This window comes from Fukomys damarensis, unplaced genomic scaffold, assembly GCF_012274545.1.
Source record: "Fukomys damarensis isolate Sample0158 unplaced genomic scaffold, DMR_v1.0_HiC HiC_scaffold_25, whole genome shotgun sequence".
Classification (NCBI taxonomy): Eukaryota; Metazoa; Chordata; class Mammalia; order Rodentia; family Bathyergidae; genus Fukomys; species Fukomys damarensis.
The window spans coordinates 25160925-25184817 of record NW_022900937.1 but is presented as its reverse complement, the minus strand read 5'-3'; the positions used below and the strand labels follow the sequence as shown (position 1 = coordinate 25184817).

At 35.7% G+C, this 23893-nt stretch overlaps 1 protein-coding gene across 3 annotated transcripts in view; it reads right to left on the bottom strand.

Moving 5' to 3' along the window:
* Positions 1-23893, bottom strand: part of Scaper (S-phase cyclin A associated protein in the ER) — a 328066-nt gene that overhangs the window by 302532 nt on the left and 1641 nt on the right. For all 3 annotated transcript variants that reach the window (XM_010626089.2, XM_010626097.2, XM_033756178.1), the window contains exons 2-4: positions 18609-18726; positions 11305-11375; positions 8374-8568 (exon numbers count right to left, since the gene is read on the bottom strand). In XM_010626089.2, the coding sequence (XP_010624391.1) occupies positions 8374-8568; positions 11305-11375; positions 18609-18726 (384 nt within the window). The remainder of the gene's footprint in view (positions 1-8373; positions 8569-11304; positions 11376-18608; positions 18727-23893) is intronic.

Genomic DNA, 23893 nt, shown 5'->3' with positions numbered 1-23893 from the left:
CCAATTAGTTTACCAATTGGCTGCAACGGATTCAATTGGTTGGTAATTAATTCTAGTTACTGGCAGACAGAGCAGGATAGTTGGCGCCATCCCTTTGTTCTTCTGACACACAATATGAGGACACAGACCCTTGGGCTCAGAACATCAATATAGCCTCCAACTCAGCTCCAGGAACCACACAGTGGTGGACCCCTAGGCGACAAAGAGGGGATATGCACCACATGAAAAGTTTGTGACAAAAGGAAACCCTCACTGAAAACAAAGAACACTATCAAAATGGACAGGTTTTTAAAGCTGCTATTTTTAAAGAACTTTTTTACCTGTCTTAAAAACTGCTATTGAAATAAATAGTTCAAAAGGAAATCACCTGAGAGCAGAATGAAAAGTAAACCATTTCCAAAACCTTTAACTAATAATATTCTGCATCTCATCTTCAATCCTCAATCACTTAATCACTTATTTCTTCCAGGTATCTCTCCTTAATTTTCAATCTAAGCAACCTGGGGAAAGGATGCATAATATAGTCAACCAAAAACCTATAAATGAAAATCTGAAAAAAGAAACTACAGTATTCTCCCACAACTTAACCCTTTCAGAGCACTCCCTGAGTAAATAAACTGCAACTGCCTGAGAGTGATACACATATTCTATTGTAATTGCCAACTAATTCTTTAATGGTACTAGGGATTGAATTCAGGGCCTTCACATTGAATTACATCACCAGCTCTTTTTAAATTTTTTTTGCCTTTTTCAAAAAACTTTTTTGAGACAAAGTTTCACTAAGCTGCTAAGTTGTTCACATTGGGCTTGAAATGGTGACCCTCCTGTCTTTGCCTCCCAGTCCAGGGTGCTGGAATTACAAGCATTCTCCACCATGGGTGCTAATTTTTATCTCAACTCATTTGTAAGGTGGCTTCCCTATATGTTTTTCTCTTATGGACTTTCTCACTGACCTGGTATACAGATGACTTAAGTGGATTTTCTCAAAGTTTATGTGGTGAAGACTTGGTCCCAGGGTGGCAGTATGGGTAGACGGTAGAAATTTAAGCGGTGAAACAGTGGGAAGTTTTTAGGTCAATTAAGGTAAGCCCTAAGAAGGTTCCTTGGGCTCCCAGGTTCGCTGGCTTTCTGTGTCGAGATATGATTCCTTCCTCACACCTGTGCCACCGCTACTGATACAACACAGCAATGAAGGTCCACAGTAGAGTGAAGCAAAGCTAGGCTCAAATGTATGATCCTCCTGTCTCAGCCTCCCAGAGTGCTGAGATTAAAGCAATATGCCATTACACTTGGCATAGGACTCTATTAAATATTAAAGAAAATAGCAAAAGAGGAAGGTCTGCAGCAAGATCTCACTTCAGTGGTTTCACATCATTCTCTTTCAAAGCAGAAACTAAGACGTCTCTTGCCTAAGAACCTTGAGCAGGATGTTCCTTCGAGGTAACTCTTTTTGAAAAATCCACATCTAAAGACTTGTATAACAGTATCAGCTCAAACTTCTTGATTTGTTCCCAGGTCACCAGTCAATTTCTATTAAATGGTCTTCACCCAAACATCAGAACTTAATTGTTACTCAATAAACTTTATACATTCAACATTTCTTTTTCTTTTTTTTTTTGCCTTGCTTTACTCAATTATTTTATGTATTACAATATACTTAATCTCTTTTAAGAATCACAGAAAGATAAAAAGTGCAACTTCAATTGTGGCAGGAGTCATCTCAAGAAGGGGCTTGAGTCCAAGCTACAACTGAGCAGACTTACAAGGATTTCAGACAGACTATTAGAAGACACAGTCAGAATGTCAGGCAGCAGGGATTAGCCAAACCCTGACAGTGTCAACATAGAGGACTTTATCAGAAGAGCAGGATTCAGATAAGGCTGTCTCTAGGCAGGCCTAAGCCAGAAACACAGTTACATGGGAACCAGGTCTAAAAACCTGATTCTGTGGCACAGTCAAAAACTGTGACCTGATTAACAGAACCACTGTAGGAGGCCTAGTAAAAACAATAGCAAAGACAAAAGCCCAGTCATTTCTGATTGCCCTCATCACCTTGATAAGACTGACTAGTCAAGTGATGGCGAACCCTCTAGAGAAGAGTGCCCAAACTGCTACTCAAAATCCACTTATTTATCACAAAGGGCCAACACTGCAACAGAACCAGAATACTGAGATTTTAGTTTAGAAAAAAATAATCATACATTAATATCCTTTGTCTTAAAAGAAAAACAAATAACACACATGGCACAGGTTTGCCACCAGTGGACTAGTCCATTCCCAAAGCAGCTATACAGGGGAGCGCTATCTAACGTATCCAGGAGTAGGTACATTTCTAACTCTGCACAATGATCATGGAGGAATGAAGAGGCTCTTGTTCATTCATGTTGATAGTAAGGTATAAATGGATAGACACTGAACCAGTGTCTACAATTTATCTTTTTCAGGTCACAACCATCCTTAATTAAATCTGAGAAAAGTTACAGAATCTCTACCCAAAATAATATACATGAACAAAATAATTTTGCAATATCTTCAGATTATTCATATACATGGATCCAGGAACCGCAAATGTGGGTGAGTAAAAAGATCCTATTTCAGCTTTCCCTTAAATTCTAATATCTATTTTCCCCTTATTTGCTTTTCAGAAGCCTTATAGTCTTCAAATTTGTATCGCATCAACAAGGCAAAATACATACATTCTAGAAACAGTTGCCATCACATGCCTAAAATCACATCTCTTAGAAATCTCAAACAATTGTACCCACAACAGCAGGAAATTCATATCAAAACAGATTTCAGGAAACTAAAATAGCAGCTAACTCAGATCCAGTTACCTAATTCCAGTATGAAAATCTTTCAATGTTTAAGATAATGATATCCACGCTACTTTTATGTCTCTAGACTTCACCCAGAAGTCACATCTACAAATGAAAAGGGTAGAAAGGCATAACCAGAGGGCCTCAAAATATAATTATAATTATATAATATAACGATTCAATTCAACAGAAAAAAATAGGGCGGGGCCAGGGATTTAGCTCAGTGGTTCCACCACCTGCCTTGCAAGTGCAAGGACCCAAGTTCGATCCTGGGTACCAAACAAAACAAAACAAACAAACAAACAAAAAAGAAATAGGGTGGTTCTGGGTTCTGTCTCCAGTCACTATTCTTGCACCACACTGATGTGAATAAACATCACTTCCCAATATTCTGTTCCTCTCTCTTCATCTAAAAGCTACAAGTGGCTGCTACTGAAATTATATTCAACAGAATCTTAGGGAAAAATTTATTTAATTCTGTTGTATCCCAGTTCCCAAATAAGAGACATTAAGTCCCTTTTTAATAAATAGTTACTGGTTGGATTCCCAAAGTCTCCTAAATTATAGGAAGTACCAGAATTTGGTTGAGTCCTATGAGGATCTGGCTTTTCTGAACTCTTCTGAAATGAACACCCAGGCTAATTTAGCACTGATTCTAACAAGCCTGGAAAAGTCACCTAAAACTATGTTGTAGGTTTTAAAATCCAAAATGATGAGAAACCATTGTGAATTCAGAAGACTATAGAGACAATATATAGAAGTTTTGCAGCAGGAGGGTAATGGGATCAGAACTGTGCTTCAGAAAGATTAATGTCATCAGCAAGAAGGACCATAAAAGGGAAAAAACTAAAGGAGACATGTGCAAAAGGTCAAGAAAAATAGTCTAGTACAGTAAGAAGGTCTTTGAAAAGCAATGTATAGACACCAGAAAAAATGGATTTGTGAATACGAACACACACACATACACACACACACACACACACACACAATGAATGAATAGGAACTTTGTATTTGACAAAAAATGACTGTGAGAACAGTGGTTTCATGAAAAGAGACAAAGAAATGGAGAATAAATAATTTAAATGTAAAAGAATTAGAGACTAGGTTACCATAATTAGGAAGATAGCCCAGATAAATTAAGCTTGACTAACCACCTATAGTAGTTATGACATGGAAATTGTAGTCTCAAGTGATATCCAAAAGAAAAAAAAATCTAGGTTCTAACAAAGATAATGTATATGAGAACCAAATTATAAGGAACAAAGAGTTGTAATTCTGCCTCTGCCTCCCAGAGTACTGGTAGAGCAATAATCAAAGGAATGAATACACAAGTCACATTTTTATTTATTTAGGTATCATTCTGCCGGTATCCATTACCAAGAATAAATGAGAAGAATGCAAGGAATCCGATTCAGCTGTAATCCAAGCATTTTATCATGGCAGCTTGACCTGGGAAGGTATCATTAAAAAACAAGATAAGTGAAAAGACTGGAAAGATCTAGGAGAAGATGGTGAAAGAAGTAAGTTCACTAGACAATGGTTTCATGAAGGGTGAGACCAAAGGTATCTCCCAGGTTTAAAGATGAGATAAGTGTGTTTGAAGTGACAGTATTTTGATAATGTTGAGGGGGTGAATGGCAATGTATCTTTTATTGTAATAAATTTTTTAACATTCATGATATGTTTTGCTCATACCTAGTTAATGAGTACAAAGGAAGGAAGAAAAGAGAAGTGGCAAATACAGGAAACTCTTCCAAGAAACTTGACTAAGAAGGGAAGAAAAAAAAATAAGGGAGATGAAAGGAGAAGTAAAGAAACTGTGGTTAGTTTTGCTTTTGTTTTTAGAATAGAAGCAATGATGAGAGAAGAGGTAATAAGAAAAACAAAGTGGTGGACAGGGAAGAGAAGAATTTCTATACTGTCATCTTGAAGGCTGTAAGCAATCCCATGGCCTCTACAAAGTAGCTTTTCCATTCTCTATCAGGTACATTTGACCTTCCTCACTCTCTTCAAACCTCCAACCCAACACTTTCTACTGCTAAAAAAAGGGCAAAGAACTCAAATGAATTTTCAAATTTTTACTACCAATTTCTACCTTGACCCTCTTTGTTCTTGTTCCTACAAATGCCAAATAGGAACGATTTTCTCTTAACTTTGGTCAACCCTGACCTCCTACTTTTGTGATTATTCCTTCCATGTTCCTAGACCCATAATCCTCTTTGTCCATCTATGGACACGCTATATTCCAAATATAACATTTTTTTCTTAAAAATAGCACATCACACCTTTCATTTTCTAACGTCTCACTTTGATCTTTACTTAATTTGCTGAATTGAAGTCTCAAATCATTGAAACAAAACATAATTTTGTTTTCTCCATAACTACTCAGTTGAATCCTAAACATGTTAAATGTGGCCAGTGAAATTCCAAACTTTTTAGTCACATTCAATTATCAAAGCATAGTTTTCAACACCATCTGTGGATATAGCCTGCCACATTAGCACCATGGGAACTATGCAGGCTCTACCAGATGCTGGTGGTGGGGAGGGCATGGCTTGTTTTTATAAGCTCCTCTCCTTCCTTCCTCCCTCCTCCATGCTTTCCATCCCACTCTGCTTCTTTTATACACTTTTGTCCTCTATTATAAATGCATCTGTAAGATCAGAGCAATATTCTACTCACAGAGCTTACCAGACACTAGTGATGGGTCTGCCCCAGTCATCAGCCAGTCCTTTTCTAGAGGGCTCAGTGACCCCAACTGCCACTAGACTTGAGTGCTATCAGGCAGAGACAAGGCCATCTATGGTCTTTACCTGATTCCATCTGAAACTGGTGGCTGTAATTCATCACTATGCAGATGGTGATTTCTGCAGGGGTGGCAATTTCTAGGCAGTAAAAGTAATTTCTAGGCAGTGTAAAGGAAAGGCTCCCTCTGCCCAACTCTGTCAGCATTTTGCATCCATTCACCTTGGCCAAGTGTCACCACAGGAAACCCAATGACTGCAACATCCCCATTTATCCCTCTGCTCCTTTACCCACAGAAGCCATGAGACTGTCCAGTTTCCTCTTAATCACTAAGAACTCTTTCAGAGGCTTACTACTCTAGCTTGCTCACAGGCCTCACTGGCGTGGGCTCTACTCCAACAAGCCTAGTGGGCTATAAAATCTCTAAAACACATATGGACACCAATATGTATCCAAGGATACCCCTGCATGTCCAGAAATACACACCTAGTTCCCCACAGGCTGAAACGGGAAAAAGGGAAAGAAAAGTAAAATGTGTTCCCAGTATTCTTCAAATCTCTTAACCACTGCAGACACAACCAGAATCAATAGGCACAGCAAACATCCAGCCAGAAAGGTACGGGTCTCCCCTTCCTCTAGTCATATCCACAAACTTTACAACCATTTCTTTCAAGCTTCACCTCAAACTACTATAGAAGAAAGGATAGTCACCACTTCATTAATTATACACATCTAAAGGGGAAGTTTCCCCCCACCCCACCTATCCTCAAGCTCACTTTGTAAGGGGGCAAAGAAAATGTAGGGGAGCTGGTCAGAGTATGGTTGTGCTAGAAAATCAATTCTTAGCAAGTCATGCAGTGAAGTGGCTAATGTCATAAATGGAAAAAACTGAGGAAGTTTCTCTTTTAATTATAGAAATGGCTCTGATCAGTAATACTGGGCAACAAGATACTCTGCACTATCATGTTACATTCATTATATGAACCACATAATATAGATGTTATATTAAATGCATTTTCCATATGAGACAAAAAAGTGAACTGTGACTAATTAAGGCTAAAACACAAAAATCATAAACAGGAATAAATCTTTCAATGCATAAAAAAATTAGGTTTGAACCAGCCCAAAAATGAGGAAAAATCCCTGAGTTATGTGTCTTATTAAGGTTCTAACCAAATAAGACAACAGAAGATAGTGATTTGACAAGATATGATTACCTCAGAGCAAAACAAAAACAAAAAAAGGCACTAGTTATTATCTGCCCAGCACATACTTGGACCAAACATTAAGCTCTATCTTTCATATTACCACCTGTAAGTCCCAGAGGGAAAGAAGGGTAGGACAGAGAATGAAAATAACTTTTACACATGCATATTTGATTTCTCAGCATAAACTATGAGCATCTTGGCAAACCACTTACACAGAATATTTCTATGATTGTTAAGCTTTCACAGAGCATTGAATAACAAGTAATGTTGGAGCCAGAAGTAAATTCCCTTTCTCATGGCCATGTCCAGCTTCCTCTCAGGGCAGGTGCTACCATCCTGCTCATCAGGACACAGTACTACCCATGCTCTCTCTCCCTTCTCTGAGGAAGCACACATTTTCCAAAAAGTTTTGATTTCTTCAGTCAGATTTGTTATTTTTAATCACAAAATCAAAGTCTCTGGTGATATGATTAAGATTACCTCAAGCTACATGCCCATTTTGGGGGGAAAACTACAACTCAGAATTTGTCCAGTAATGCTTTCTACCACAGAGAAACATAATTCAAGGATACGATTTTACTTAAAAATATCTTTCTTAAAACAAAGTTTTTTCAGGCTGATAGTAAGAATATTAATTGTGACCACCACATTATATATAGATAATTCCAACTATTGTTCATTTTAAAACTTGTTTCTGATGAATCATATTTTCAAGCCAGTCTAAAACTTATTTTAGCTGTTTCCAATTTAAGGAGAAACAGAGCTGCTGCCTCAACATGTAACTTTTCTTTGACCTTTTATGTATTTCAAAGGCTAAATAATGAATTTCAGAGTTTTCAACCATGTTTACCATTAATATAGAAGTTACCTCTTTAATAATTCCATAAAGATGTATCATTGATTTTTTTCAAAATGATTTTATTCAATAAAAATAAATATTATTTGTATTTATGAAAAGCCAGACTTTTTACTGAAGTTTTAGACAGACTATTCTGTGTCTGTTTAAACTATTACAAACAAAAGGCTATCTGAAATTAGAAAACACACCTTACAATGACATCCGAATCCCACCCAGGATTGTTTATGGTTAGCCATCAATTTCACTTTTCACTGACCAGGGTAAATTAAGAGAATGATGAGTATCTTACGGAAAAGGGAGCAATGTCCAATTAAAGACATTAAACATGAAACCAGAGAATGTGAAAATCTCACTAGTGCCACCTACAGTACCAACGGAGAATGCAGATAAAAAAATTTTTAATAACTGCCTTGATATGTGTGTGTGTATGTGTGTGTGTGTGTGTGTGTGTAAAACCCTTGGATTCGTTCTTCAGGACTATGTACCAAAAAAGCTTTCTACCAACTACTTTACAAAGTATGAAAGTGTCACGTAAGTCATACCAAAACCCCCCAAAAAAGCCCTCTTCAAAAATCAAGAAAACCTCAAGCATAGTATTAATTTTAGTGTAAAGCTCGAAGAACAAAGTCTCATAAGAATTAATGAAATGAAAAACATGCAGAATTTAGTAAAACTAATAAATAGTAAGGTAAATGATCAAGTCAGATGTTACTTGAATGGATTCAAAAGCCCAAGGCATCCTTACCTTACATTCCACCACACTCTGATCTGATTCACAAGTCTCATAGATTTCATCAACTGCCCGGCGAAGATTGTCAAAAAGAAATGCCCAATATCGAGCTCTTAGATCAATTTTCCGAGGGTGTCTAGTTTTAGTGGGACTTTTATCAAAGTTTTTATCTCCAACTACAGATGTTATTTTACATTCTACTGCAGTATTCTAGTGAAATAAAATATAAAAAAATATTAAAATATCTCCAAGGATTTGATCTTTGTATAAAGCACTTTTTTTTCCAACATAAATACTTAAAGACACTCTTCTTTTCAGCTTACATGTCACTTGAATTTGCCAAAACAAATTTCTCACTTAAAACAAAAGGGACAGATTTGTGAGGTCAATCTTTATTCCAAACAAGTGTTACCAAAGATTAGTGGTACTTTAATGGTGAAAAAACCTTTAGCAAAAAAGAGCACCAAAGTGACTCCTGGCCTACTGGAATATATTTACAGCACATTTATACAGCTTTCCAAATAATAAATACCAATGTCAACATGTTTAATTGCTTACATTTATTCTTTTCCTTTATGCCACTCAGTGCAGTTATATTCAATTACAGAATCACCTTTCTAAATTTAGTTGTTTTTTTAACCCCATCAATAGCTCATGAGATTTACCAATACACTTCATAGCTTTTATGAAGCTCCCCAGTTTCCTTTTCTTCTTGTGAAGTACATCTCTAACAGTTCTTTCAGTAAGGGTCTGCAGACAGCAGCTATGGTCTGAATATATCTCCCCAAAGTCCACATGTTAGAAATGTAACCCCTCAAGCAATGTGTGGAGAAGTGGGGATTGCTAAGATCCCACATGAGTGGATTAACCCCATGGGCATGGAAGTGAGTTTGTTATGGAGAAATGGTGTATGTATAAAGGATGAACTCAGCCCCTCCCTCTTTCCTCATACATGCAGTATTCTCTCACCATGTGATACCTTCTGCCATGTCAGGATACAGCTAGAAGGTTCTCACCAGGTGTGGCCCCTCCATCTCAGACTTTGCAGGCTCCAGTACCATAAGCAAATAAACTGCTAGTGTTTATAAACTGCCCAGTCTATTGTACTCTATCAGAACAGCACAAAATGTACTAAGAAAATGGAAAACATTTGGTCTTTTTATGTCTAAACATGGACTTTACTTCACTCTTGTGCTTGAATAATCATTTGACAAAGCATAGAATTCTGAGCTAAAAATTATTTTGCCTTATAACTTTAAAGATGCTACTCCATTGTCCTTTTGTTGGTAATAAGACTACCATGAACCTGTCATTCTTCTCTGGTTTTATGCCAGGTAATTTTAAAGATTATTTTCTTAACCTTGACATTCTGAAGATCCTCTAGAGTAAGTCTAGGTGAAATCTATTTTATTTGTCCTCTTCAGTTCTAAAATTTATGTTATAAAGCTCTTGAAAACTCAAAAAATGGGGAAAAATTTCAACACACCCATTCTCAAGTTTGAAAATCTTAGAAGACTGGTATTAGAATTCCTCAATCCTAAATTCTTATTCATATTTTCAATCTCTTTAGTTCTCTGAGCTGTATTCTAAACCCTCCTCTAACAGTGTCTTCTAGTTTAGAAATTCACTAATCTCTTTGCCCAATATATAATTTTTCCATTAACTGCAGGTCTTAATGTTTCACTGATAATATATCATTTCCAAGATTTCTGTTTATTTTTATCTGTAAATGTTCAAAATTAATATTCACCCATTTTATTTAAAAAATTTTCCACTTTGCTTTTAGCTATTCTTTCCTTTAAACCTATTTACTTGAAAAGTCTTTTTAAGAAAAATGTCCTTTTCTCACTATTACCTCAGGAATACATGATTTCATTTGTGGAATGTATAGTCTATATTTATGACATTATTTTCTTCTTGTGTTATGATATTTTATTTTGCACTTGAGTTTGAGTTTCTATCTTTACTTTTTTACTTTCCTCACCTTTATGGTTACCATCATCTGGCCCACTATAATGCTACCTGCAGAAGTCTTTGACTGGGGCCTTACAGCTCTTCACCTTTAAGAATATGACAGATCCAATAATGAATTAGAGTCACTCTTGGATGGCTGCCTGCACTGTCTTCAGATAAAAGCTATTACAGAGTACTAGCCCAGACATCTACTTTTCCAGTTTCCTAGTGCAAAGCCCTGCTCAAGCCTAAGGTTTCACACCCTCAGCCCGAGTTTGCTTCACACAATAGGATATTCAGCCTCCCTTATGTCACTGGAATCAATTTTCTAGATGTTCTGTCCATTTAGTTTGTGTCCCCAGTACCACTTAACTGTTACAGAATGTTTGTTTCCTTTATTATCCAAAGATGAGAAATACACTATTATGTGTTTATGTGAACCAAAAACTTCACATGAGCAAAACAAAGAATTCTAATCAAGATACCACTGTGCATTTACAAAGAATCCCTACTCCCGACACACAGAAGCATCAATGATAATTTTTTTAAATAAAAAGATAAAGGATATTTTTTAAATTTATCATTGATGCCTCTGTGTGTAGAGAGGGGATCTTCTTTGTAAATTTACGATGGCATCTTATGAGTATGAAAATAATACCTACTCCAAAGAATTGTTATAAGAACCAAATAAATTCACATTTGTGAAGTGCTTAGTGTATGTCAGGCAAATGAGTACATATACACATTTGTTATATAAAAGGATACATTAAATTTTTATGTACGGGCCAGACATTTGGCTCAGTGGTTCTGCCACCTGCCTTGCAAGCACAAGGGCCCGAGTTCGATCCCCAGTACCAAAACAAAAAAAAATTTTTTACATAAAAGATTAAAATATATAATATTCAAATTCTAAAAAATTAGATTTTTCAAATTTATAATATGTTCAGGAATTGAACTTAAAAGTAAATAAGCAAACAGGTGCATATGCTCTACCTGCTTAGCAGTTTTATGAGTGCTTTGAATTGTCCTCTTAGATTTTCCACCAGCTTGACATTTAGGTTTTCCTTCAAGACAAGAAAAAAAAATAGATCAATGAATAGATAATATAAAATTAAACTATAAGTAGTGAGCTAAAATAACACCTAAACTATACAAATCATTCAGGCATACTGATACCTAACTTCTATCCAGAGAACACAGAATACTGCAATGTACTCAAAGTCCAACTGAACTACCGAAACAGTTTTTAAAAAAAGCAAATTCCCAAAGTCCCAGAAATTTGTTTGTATCAAGTGGCTTTTTCAGAACAGGAATTAATCAACTTGTTAAAGAGGTCAGATAATTTGACATATTAAAAATAAGGTCAAATTATTGTTATTTCTCGAGCCAGGGATGTATCTCAGCAGCATAGCACCTGCCTGGCAAGCATGAGGTCCTGAGTTCAATCCCCAGTACTAAAACAAAAACAAAAACAAATTATTGTTATTTCTTAACTTATATGCAAATCTAAAATTACTTCATTGAATTCAAATTTTATTCAGTTAAAATTAAGGCTATGTTTTTACCATATAAAACCCAATGTTTTTATTAGTTACTCTGATTTATAAAATACAATTTCATTTGGAAAAGATAAACTTTTGATTTTTGGTATTTTTGTAATCAGACTAATATTTTTCAAACAAGAAAGACCCTAACCACTGTTTGGTACTCATTATTCTTGATATCAATTCAAAACAAGAACCAAGTTCTATAATGTACAACACAATTTTCCTTTCTACACAATAATTTTGGGCAGGTACTTGCTGCTGTGTAAGTGAAATGAGCCATAACACATAAATATGATGAGTTGTACTAGCAACTTATCTGACATAAGCGGGACTCTTTACTATTCTACGAGAGAAGGAGGCAGAGAAATCTGCACCCCACAGCCTTTCATTCATTCTTTTATCATATAAAACAACATATTAGCAGGTACATTGGAAAACAGAATATCCAGCAGAAAAACCAGCCTGAAACAAACAACAGAAGAAAAATAATTCACAGAAGAGAGTAATGCTTGTTTAAAATGGACTATCCTCAGAAACATCAGAGTATGCATTGTAGCTATAATACAAGAACAAGCTATTTAAAAAGAAACATTTTCCTATAATTGCCAAAGTTTTAATATAAGATAGTCTTATCAAAAATAATGAATGTTGTACACACCTATAATCCCAGCACTGTGGGAGGCTAAGGCAAGAGGACTGCAAATTCAAGCCCAGCCTGGACAACCTAATGACTTATTGAGACTTTGTCTCAAATCAAAAAATAAAAAAGAGCTGAGGATGTAGCTCAGTAAGAATGCCTTGGGTTCTATTACAGCATCACACACAAAAAGAGAAGGGGTGAGGGCTGAGGGTGTACCTCAGTGGAAAGTCTTACGTTCAATCCCTACTACTGTCATCATTATTTAAAATATTTCAAAGGTTCTCATTCTATTTGCTCATAATTTATTTTGCAATAACAAGAGAAGCTGTAAAATTATATTAGTCAATTATTTATATGAAAAACCAGATTATGTACAAGTGTATGATTACTATATTTTCTTTTATGTTATTTGAATAAAAGCAACTTTTTAAAGAAAAGCACCTTTGGATCATTTTATAATTAACCTATGAAAATGGGAAAATTAAACTTCATATAATATTTATAATACACAGGAGGTATAAAATATTGTTTTTATTTTTGTAGAAAATACTGATATGTTTTATCAAAGAAAAGAAGCAACAGTAAGCTCCTTACAAAAAAATTACCTAGCAAAGAGCTGAATTTCAAAAAATAAATTTAATTCTCTATTTGGCAGTTTTGTGATTCAAAATAACTGCTATTTAAAAACAGCTCAAAAATAGACAAGGACAATCTGTAATCAGGGACTGCTCTAAACATATTTAAAAATACTATAATGTGTCCATAATTAAACAGGGTGGCACTCATACATGAATTGGATAAGCAGTAGTGTAAAAGAATAGAAGTACACATGGAAATTCAATCTAAAGAAAAGGTGGGATCTCACACAGCTGGAGCAGAGAGACTTTACAGTACATGATGCTGGGGTGACTCATTACCCATTAAGAAAATGGTAGAAGTAGATCTAAACTACACATTACGTAAGAATAAACTATAGACAGTCCAGAAATTTAAAATTATATTAAAGAAAATAAAATTTTTAATAAAATAAAATGTAAAAGACAGTGAAAGTAAAATAAATTTTAAAAAGAACAAAACATGGCTTTTTGGGGGGTTTTGTTTTTGGTTTTTTGTGGTGTGAGAGATTGAACCTAGGACCTTATGCATGAAGCATTCTACTGACAAACTGTACCTCCAGCCCAGAGAAATTCTGTTGTATAAGGATGCTCTCAAAAGATGATAAAAAAGTGTCAAAAGGAATCAAGCACCATCCACTAAACAAATACAGAACAATTTGATCATCAAAATAAATAAACACATTAAATACAACAAAAGCATGAATCCACACAAATTTAAACTTATAAATATATACACATCAGAAAATTTTAAGGTAAAGTCTCATTTGGTATATTCCTCCTCCATCCCCAGAAAGAGTAGATCGCTCTGGCTATAACCATTAAAAGGAGGGGGTCTAAAGGGATGAAAAAAAATCCAATTCACATATGAATAAGAACTGAAGAAAAAAATCCCATTTTATAAATGATCACATTAAACTGTACCTAATCATGGTATTGTAGTGAGTTTAAAAAAAATTTTAAACTTTTAGGGCCGGGGATTTAGCTCAGCAGTTCGGTGGCCTGCCTTGCAAGCGCAAGGACCTGAGTTCAATCCCCAGTACGAAAAAAAAAAAAAAACTTTTATTTTTAATGGGCACATAATCACTGCACATATTTACAAGGTACAGTGTGATTTGATACAAGTACAAAATGCATAATAACATTTCCATCTTCTCAAATATTTATCATTTCTTTCTGATGGGAACCTTCAAACACCTCTCTTCCAGTCTTTTGGGGTTTTTTTCTTCCCACTCCACCCCATATTCTCTTAGTGATAGGTACTGAACCCATGCTAAGCAAGTTTTTTACCACTGTACTCTGTAGTGGTGGCAAACCTACGACACATGGGCTGCAGGGAGCTGTTTATATCACTGAAAGCTCTAAAAGGTTTGCCATTACTGCCCTAGGTTTTTGTAAGACACAATAAATTGTTGTAAACTTTAAGAATTTAATTAAAAACTTATCTCATAACTTTTTTAAATCCCTAATCTGTCAGTCACAATAAACCCAATTTCATTATCAGAAACAGCAAGACTACAAAAAATCAACAATGAAATAATAGAACTGAACCAAGCTTTGGAACACATGGACTTAATAGATGTTTATAGAGTATTCCACCCCCAAAAACCAGAATATACATTCTTTTCGGCTGCACATGGATCATTCTCCAAAATAGACCACATACTGGCTCACAGAACAGGTCTAAATAAATGCAAAAAAATTGAAGTCATCCCCTGTTTATTATCAGATCATAGTGCAATCAAACTAGACATCAATAGTACAAGAAACTATAGAAACTTCACAAGCACATGGAAACTGAACAACACTCTCCTAAACAATCAATGGATTACAGAGGAAATTAAAGAAGAAATTAGACAGTTTTTACAAATAAATGAGAATGCCAATACAACATACAGGAATCTTTGGGACACAATGAAAGCAGTTCTACGTGGAAAATTCATAACATTGAATGCCCACACTAGGAAAACAGAGCGGGCTCAAATAAACAACTTAACGATGAAACTTAGACTCCTAGAAAAACAAGAGCAAGAAAAACCCAAAGCTCGAACAAGAGAGGAAATTATAAAGATCCGAGCAGAAATCAATGCAATTGAAATTAAGAAAACGATACAAAAAATAAATGAAACAAAGAGCTGGTTTTTTGAAAGAATAAATAAAATTGACAAACCCTTAGCTAATCTTATCAAAAAAAGGAAAGAAAAGGCTCAGATCCATGCAATTAGGAATGAAAAAGGCGAAGTCACAACAGATCCGAAAGAAATCCAGAGGATCATGAACACCTACTTTGAGAACCTGTACTCTAATAAAATGGAAAACACAGAAGAAATGGACAGATTTCTAGATACTTATGAATTACCAAAGTTGAACGAAGAAGATAAAAACATTTTAAACACCCCAATCACAATCAGTGAAATTGAAAATGTAATTAAAAACTTACCAACAAAGAAAAGCCCAGGCCCTGATGGATTCACTGCTGAATTTTACAAGACATTTAGAGAAGAACTACTACCATTACTCTTCAAACTTTTCAATGAAATTGAAAGAGAAGCTATACTTCCAAATTCATTCCTGGAAGCAAGTATCACTCTGATTCCCAAACCAGAGAAAGATACAACCAAAAAGGAGAACTACAGACCAATCTCCTTAATGAATATAGATGCAAAAATCCTTAATAAGATACTAGCAAACAGAATACAGAGGATTATTAAGAAGATCATCCATCATGACCAAGTCGGATTTATTCCAGAGATGCAAGGGTGGTTCAACATACGAAAGTCAGTGAATGTAATACATTATATTAACAAAGTCAAGGACAAAAACCATATGATCCTCTCAATAGATGCAGAAAAAGCATTTGATAAAATTCAACACCCATTCATGATAAAAACCCTGCAAAAAATTGGAATAGATGGTCTATACCTCAATTTAATAAAGGCTATTTATGAAAAACCATCAGCCAACATCATATTGAATGGCCAAAAACTGAAAACCTTCATGTTAAAATCAGGAACAAGACAAGGATGCCCACTATCGCCACTTCTCTTCAATATAGTTCTGGAAACATTAGCCACAGCAATTAGACAAGAGAAAGAAATTAAAGCAATAAAGATAGGAAAGGAAGAAGTTAAACTATCATTATTTGCTGATGATATGATACTCTACATTGAAGATCCAAAAAACTCCACCAAAAAACTTCTAGACTTAATTGACAGATTCAGTAAAGTATCTGGATACAAGGTGAATACCCAAAAATCAATAGCCTTTCTATACACAAATAACAGACAGACAGAAAGAGAAATAAGGGAAAAAATTCCTTTTACAATAGCATCCAAAAAAATGAAGTATCTAGGAATCAATCTAACAAAAGAAACAAAAGATCTCTACACTGAAAACTACAGCACTCTGAAAAAAGAAATCGAAGAGGATATAAAAAAATGGAAAGATATCCCCTGCTCCTGGGTAGGAAGAATCAACATAGTGAAAATGGCCATACTACCGAAACTGCTATATACATTCAATGCAATGCCAATTGAAATTCCAACACTATATTTCACAGAACTAGAAAAAAGAATCCAAAAATTCATTTGGAACCACAAGAGACCTAGAATAGCAAAAGCCATTATAGGCAACAGTCACATGGCACCAGGTGTAACAATTCCCAATTTGAAACTATACTACAAAGCCACTGTGATAAAATCAGCATGGTACTGGCAAAGAAATAGGCCTGAGGATCAATGGAACAGACTGGAAGACACAAAAACAAATGCAGATGTACTCAGCTACCTCATCTTCGACAAAGGAGCTCACCATCCTCAGTGGAGGAAAGATAGCCTCTTTAATAAATGGTGTTGGAAAAACTGGATATCAACCTGTCACAGATTAAAATTAGACCCTTATCTTTCGCCATGCACTAAATTAAAATCCAAATGGATTAAAGATCTAAATATTAAAACAGAAACATTAAACTTGCTGGAAAGTAAGTTAGGCAGAACTCTGGAAGACATTGGTATAGGAAAAGACTTTATGAACAAATCCTCAGTAGCACGGGAACTAGCAGAAAGAATCAACAACTGGGATCTCATCTTACTAAAAAGCTTCTGTACTTCAAAAGAAACCATTAGCAGAACTAAGAGACAATCTACAATGTGGGAAAAAATTTTTACCAGCTGTACCTCAGACAAAGGACTATTATCAAGGATATATAAAGAACTCAAAACAATCAGTCCCCCCAAATATAAAGACCCGATCCAAAAATGGGCATCCGAAATGAACAGACATTTCTCATACAAAGAAGTGAAAGCAGCAAGAAAATATATGAAAAAATGTTCCACATCACTGGTCATTCGAGAGATGCAGATGAAAACAACACTGAGATTCCACCTCACCCCACAAAGAATGGCTGCTATCAAGAAATCACACAATAACAAATGTTGGCGGGGTTGTGGGGAGAAAGGAACCCTCCTCCATTGTTGGTGGGAGTGCAGACTAGTGCAACCACTATGGAAATCAATATGGAGATACCTCAAAGAGCTTGGACTGGAGGTTCCATTTGACCCAGCCATCCCTCTGTTGGGTATCTTTCCAAGAGAACTAAAAGAATCATATCACAGAGAAGTATGTGCACCCATGTTTATAGCGGCACAGTTTGTAATAGCTAAATCTTGGAAACAACCTATTTGCCCATCCGTTGGAAACTGGATAAAGAAGTTGTGGTTTTTCTATAAAATGGAATATTACTCAGCCATAAAGAGCGAGAGAATAGATTCATTCATAGGAAAATGGATACATATTGAAGATATACTCCTAAGTGAAATAAATAAGTCCCACATGTGTAAATACCAAATAGTTTCCCTGGTGTGAATATTCTGCAACAATGCATAAGATTCTAATAAGATTACTGACATTTAGAAATGGGAGGAAAGGAGCTAAAGGTGTAGGGAAGGTGTGATACGTAGGGGAAGAACAAAAAGGGAAAAGAAAAAAATGTGAGAGAATGAAAAGATGAAAATAAAGTGTTTGTAGATGGGGAGGGGAGGAGGGGGTGAAGGGAGGGCAGAGGTAAGGGGAAAAAATGAGAATCAAGACTTGCCATGTAAAGGTACATGATCCCAACAATGAATGTAACTGTACTGTATCCCTAAATGTACCAATAAACTCAATTAAAAAAAAAAAGAAAGAAACAGCAAGACTAATAACAATTTGTATACATAAGCAAAAAAATTATTTTATTTACTATATACTAATTTGTCTAAGAGTTCTAAATGTGAACACTGAGTTTTCAATCTATTTAGTATTTCGAACTAAATGTATCTTAATTATATTTTGTTTTTGAGATGGGGTCTTATTACTATGTTGCCCAGGCTGCCCTTGAACTGCTAGGCTGAAAAAGGCCTCCTACCTCCACTTTTGAGTAGCTAGAACTACAGGCATACACCACACCATGCTACCCCCTTCCCAATTTACAACGAAGATTCAATAATTTTTAATACATACCATCATCATCTTTGCTTTCCAGTGGAACACTCCAAGCTATCAGATTTCTTGCTGTCCGACCCTCCTCTGCAACTATTCTCCTTACTTTGTCATGACTATTAGAGCGCTGGAATGAAGCCTATGTACAGAAAAAGAGAATATAGTACTTATTGGATTATTAAGTAATATATTAGTCAACATAAATAATATACTTGACAAATTCATTCTTTTGCACATTTACTCAGAAAGCAAACACTTAAAACTAGTCTGGTATTTGGAAACAGATAGTCAAACAGTAGTCAAACAGATAAAAGAAAATGAATCACAAGTCTTTCTCTTTAGGTCTAAAAAGACTAAATTTTACAACTTTAAAAATAAATTATTTCAAGAAGGACATACTCTAAGGTTTAAAGAAGTGCCTCAAGCAACATAACTATCACTGTCACCCGTATCAGCACTACCCCTTACATATCAACAGGTCCAGGTGAAAAAAGATCAGTTTTATACATCTGCTATACATTTCTTTTATTTATTTTTTCTTTCTTTCTTTTTTTCTTGGTACCCAGAATCAAACTCAGGACCTTGCAATTGCCAGGCAGCAGCAGTGCCACTGAGCTACATCCCTGGCCCCATATGCTATATATTTCCCTTGAAAGCTCTCTGCTTTAGAAAATCCTTTTTCACTCCTTCGTGACAGTGCTAAAGTAAACTTCAACTCAGTTATTAGCTGTATACTTTTTGTTTTTTGTACTGGGGATCAAACTCAGGACCTTGCAATTGCAAAGCAGGAGGCAGAACCACTGAGCTAAATCCCTGGCAGCTGTATACTTTTTAAACTCCAAGTTATTGGGATCCAAATAACACCTGTAACTCAGGTATTTAAATTACAAATTTTAAAATTCAAACTACTTTATGAAATATGTATGATTTATTGCATGCTCTAGTCCCATCCAGCCTGTGAGCCACAGCAGCCTACAAATTCAGCTCCACCAAGACCCTGGGTCAGGGCAAAGTCACTTATTTTATCCTCAGTAAAATAAGGATATTGCTTCCTCCATTAATAATGATCTAGGAAAATAGCTTGTTTTTAATAAGCTAAGTATCCATAAAAAGTAATGCATCCTAAAGCATCTAGGAGAGCACATACACAACTTCTAACCCTACATGGACAGTCAATTTCTTTCTGAAACAAGTTCACCACTAAGCTGGCCCAAAATCGCAGGCCACCACTGGGTGCCTTCATATCCTCTTCTGGTCCTTGCCAGCCTGGCTTGTTGGCATTCCTGTTACTGGGAAATGACTATTTGCAAAGCATTATGCAAGACAGTGAGGAGAATATAAGGAAACATAGTTGGCCTTGAGCAATACAGATTTGAACAACACAGGTCCATTCAACAAATCCTTTTTTTTTTAAATTTGCAAAAATTTGAAAAAACTAGCAAATGAATCTTGCAGCCCAGAAATAATGAAAATTCAAGAAAAAGATATGTCACAAATGCATATAATACAGGTAGAAAATAGTCTATCATATACTACCATAAATACCTAGTTTATAATAAGTTAGTTTATCAAAATTATACACATAAACATAGACTATACATATTTAGTTAAGAAAATGTACATAATTCACTCTACAAAGTGTAAACAAATATAAAGATGCAGCATTAAATCATAACTACATAACCACTCTAGATCATACTGAATTACACATTGCCACTTGCTTTTGATACTGTATTGTGAGCTCAAGTGCTGCTGGCACCCAGGAGAACACCATGTGACTCCGCCCCCTGTGAGCAGTCTACCTCTGAGTAAACTACACACGCCAGTGAAAAGTGCCTCTTGGCTGGTTCATGTGCTTTTCCCATTGTATATAATACAGGTAGCCAAATATATCTATATTTTCCTCTCTAAGACTTCAACATAAACACCTGTACTCACATTTCTTCATGGCCCTGAGTTTAACCTGGACATCTACCTAATTAACTTTTCACTGGAACTCATCACTTTGTGACTACTCTCACAGCTCCCTCCTGAGACTTTTAGATTTTGCAAAGTCTTCAAATGGTCTCTTGTGTACTTATGTCCTACTTTCCAATCACTGTAGCACCATAAAGCCTCTCTATTTACTAAGCATATCTCCCAGTGAGTCAAGTTCTATCTCTAAATTCCACTGCTATCTATTAGTCAGGTTATCTCAGCATTGTTCTAACCAAAAGCATCATTTTTCAAGCAAGGCCAAATGAACAAGTTTAAACAGATATCCCACTTTCAGCTCTAATTCAGGTAATTTATGCAAACACAGGCAACTTCTAGGTACAGATATGTGTATTAGCCCATGAAATTCACTGTTCCATACATCACCTTATAACTCAGGAGTCTATAGAGTAATGAGCTTTGAAGAACTAAATGGATCCCCAAGAAACATTATTACAGTAATGCTAGGTATGCAAATTTTAAATCTAATATTCTTCTATAAATACTTCCATAAATTTCACCAAGTTATTTTGTACTCAGCATACAATCTTGAGCTGGTGACATTTTATTTGAGTGTGTGTGTGTGTGTGTGTGTGTGTGTGTGTGTGTGTGTGTACATGTGCGTGTGTGAGTGCATTAGTAAGGATCAAACCCAGGGGTGCACTACCATTAAGCTACATCTCCAGCCCTTTTTATTTTCTATTTTGAGACAGGGTTTCACTTAGTTGCCTAGGCAAGCCTCAAACTTCTGATTCTCCTGCCTCAGCCTCTCTCTGCTGGAATTACAGGGATCTGCCCCACTGCAACTGGCTATTCTTAATTCCACCTGGTTGTATGTAAAAGCACTACTTACCTTACTACAACTGATGGAAAGCTATTTTTTATTTTAAAGCACACATGTTTTGTGTAACATATGCTGAGTGGAACTCCTTTCAGTAAGGTCTCATAAAGTCATCATTTTTAATAATCCAAGTCTTATAAAAATGTCAGCAGCAAATTTAGTAGTTTTAAACACTTTAAATATCAGGATTTGAAATGCAATAAATGAGTCTGAGTTACATCATAACCTTATAAATGACTATTTCAACAATATTTTTATCTAGGTTATTTTCTTACAGGAGACTTCAACAAAAACTTCCACCCAAAGTCATGGTGTGCCACCTAGTGCTGCCTACAAATTTTACAGAGCACTGTTCAATACTGTTCCAACTGAAAGCAATAAACGTCAGCCTTGAGTGAGAATCTCTATGTTCAAATCTTACAATACACACTTAAAGAAAGCAAGTGTGCTGACTATTCACAGTCTACATATTCTGAGACTTGCTCCCTGGCTGACAGAAGAAACTTACGTCTCTTGGATTTAAAAAAAATCTAATTTTTATGCTAACTACTTTTTTCATAATCTTGAAATGGTGATGAGCACTGCTTAATAAATGTTTGTACCTCCAAATATTCTACTCCACACACTTTCTTCAAAATCCATCCATACTATTGCTTATTCATAAAATGAAATTCCCACACCTTTGTAAAAATGGTTTTCAAATTTTTTCTCTTAAATTATTACTAACAAAGCTCTTCATATTTTAGACAATATGAAGACAAGATTATCAGTTGGTGGACACGAGGAATACATTAAAATTCTAAGAACAGTAATGCTGGCATACATTTTTATAAACAATAAAACTTACTGAGAAACTTGTACAATTTCCCAAATATTACAGGATGATGACTAGGAATCCTGTTCAGTAATTTATGGTAACTTTTGTCATTTCTTAAAGATATTTCATATCTTGCTAAAGGTAAAACTGAGACAGGCTGGATATAATATAAACATCTGGTCTGAGGTACTGTGCTTGGGGGCTCTGTTATAGCAGATGAGCCTATACCCTAAGTTATAAATTATGAATTTTATCTCCTAAGCATTCCTTGAACACATAAATCAAAAGCTAGGTGTGATAGTACACACCTGTAATCCCAGCAGTTGGAAGAATGAGGCAGGAGAATTTTACATTTCTGTCCAACCTGGGCTACACAGCAAGACTGCAATTCTAAGAGAAGCAACCATGGCAAAGAAGCCAAGCAGAGTATAGAGACAAAATGTATTCAGAGCTATCTCAGACTTCAGGGTGGGACTCAGAAATAGTTCTACTGCGACAGCAATAATGAACCATAAATATAGTAGCCAATTTTGAACTATCTCAACCTTTAATGGATTAGAATAAACTGCAACTGCCAGTGCCCCTAACCATCAGCAAGAAACAGAGGTGGAATCATCTAGAGAGGAAGACATTATCATTCTAAGCATCAAATTATCTGTCCAGTCATTCACAATACAATACAAATGGCTCCTGACTTGTAATGGTTCCATTTGTAATGTTTTGACTTTATAATGGTATGGAAGTGATACGCATTTGTTAGAAATCCTACTTTGAATTTTGAATTTCAATCTTTTTACAAGCTAGCAGTACGCTGCATGTCCATCTGCCTTTGTCTCTCTCTTCTCTCTCCTTCCTTTCCTCTCTTCTTCTCTCTCTCCTCCCTCTCCCTCTCTCTGTCTCTCTCCATCCTTCCTTCTCCCACAATGGTGGCAGTGGCCATAGGCTACAGCTCCCTCTGGCCACAAGATCAAAAAGGTAAGCCACCAACACTGTATAGAGTCTCTATTGCTAAGCTAGGGTATCTGGAAGATTAAGGATAGTAAATGCATTTCTAACTTATAGTATCGTCAATTTACAATGGGTTTCTTAGGACATAACACCAATGTAAGTCAAGGAGTATCTGAAATGCCCAACATTTAAATAAAAAATTACCAGACATGCCAGGCACAGAGGCATGTGCCCATAGTCCTGGTTGCTTGGGAGGGTAAGGCAGGAGGATCACTTCGGACCAGGAGCTCAAGGACAGCCTGAGTGCCAGCAAGACCCCATCTTGAGAAAATTTTCCGGAATATCAGAAAAGAAGTGAAATGACTGAAAACAAAAAAATTATAGGAAATAGAAATATATCCACACATGACCAAAATAACAGAGATATTAAAGACTTTAAGTCTAATTAATATGACCTAAAATAAAAAAGAACAAAGGAAGGTCCCTGTCATCAACAGAAGAATGAACAAAGAAAATGTGGCACATATACACAATAGAATATTATCCAGTCATAAGGAACAAAATCATGTCATTTGCAGGAAAATGGATGGAACCAGCGACCATGATGTTAAGTAAAACAAGCCAGACTCAGAAAGTCAAATATCTCGTTTTCTCTCATGTGAGGAATCTAGAAAAAAAAGTTTTTAAAGAGGGATAAAATGAAAGTAGAAGGGAAACTATTAGAGA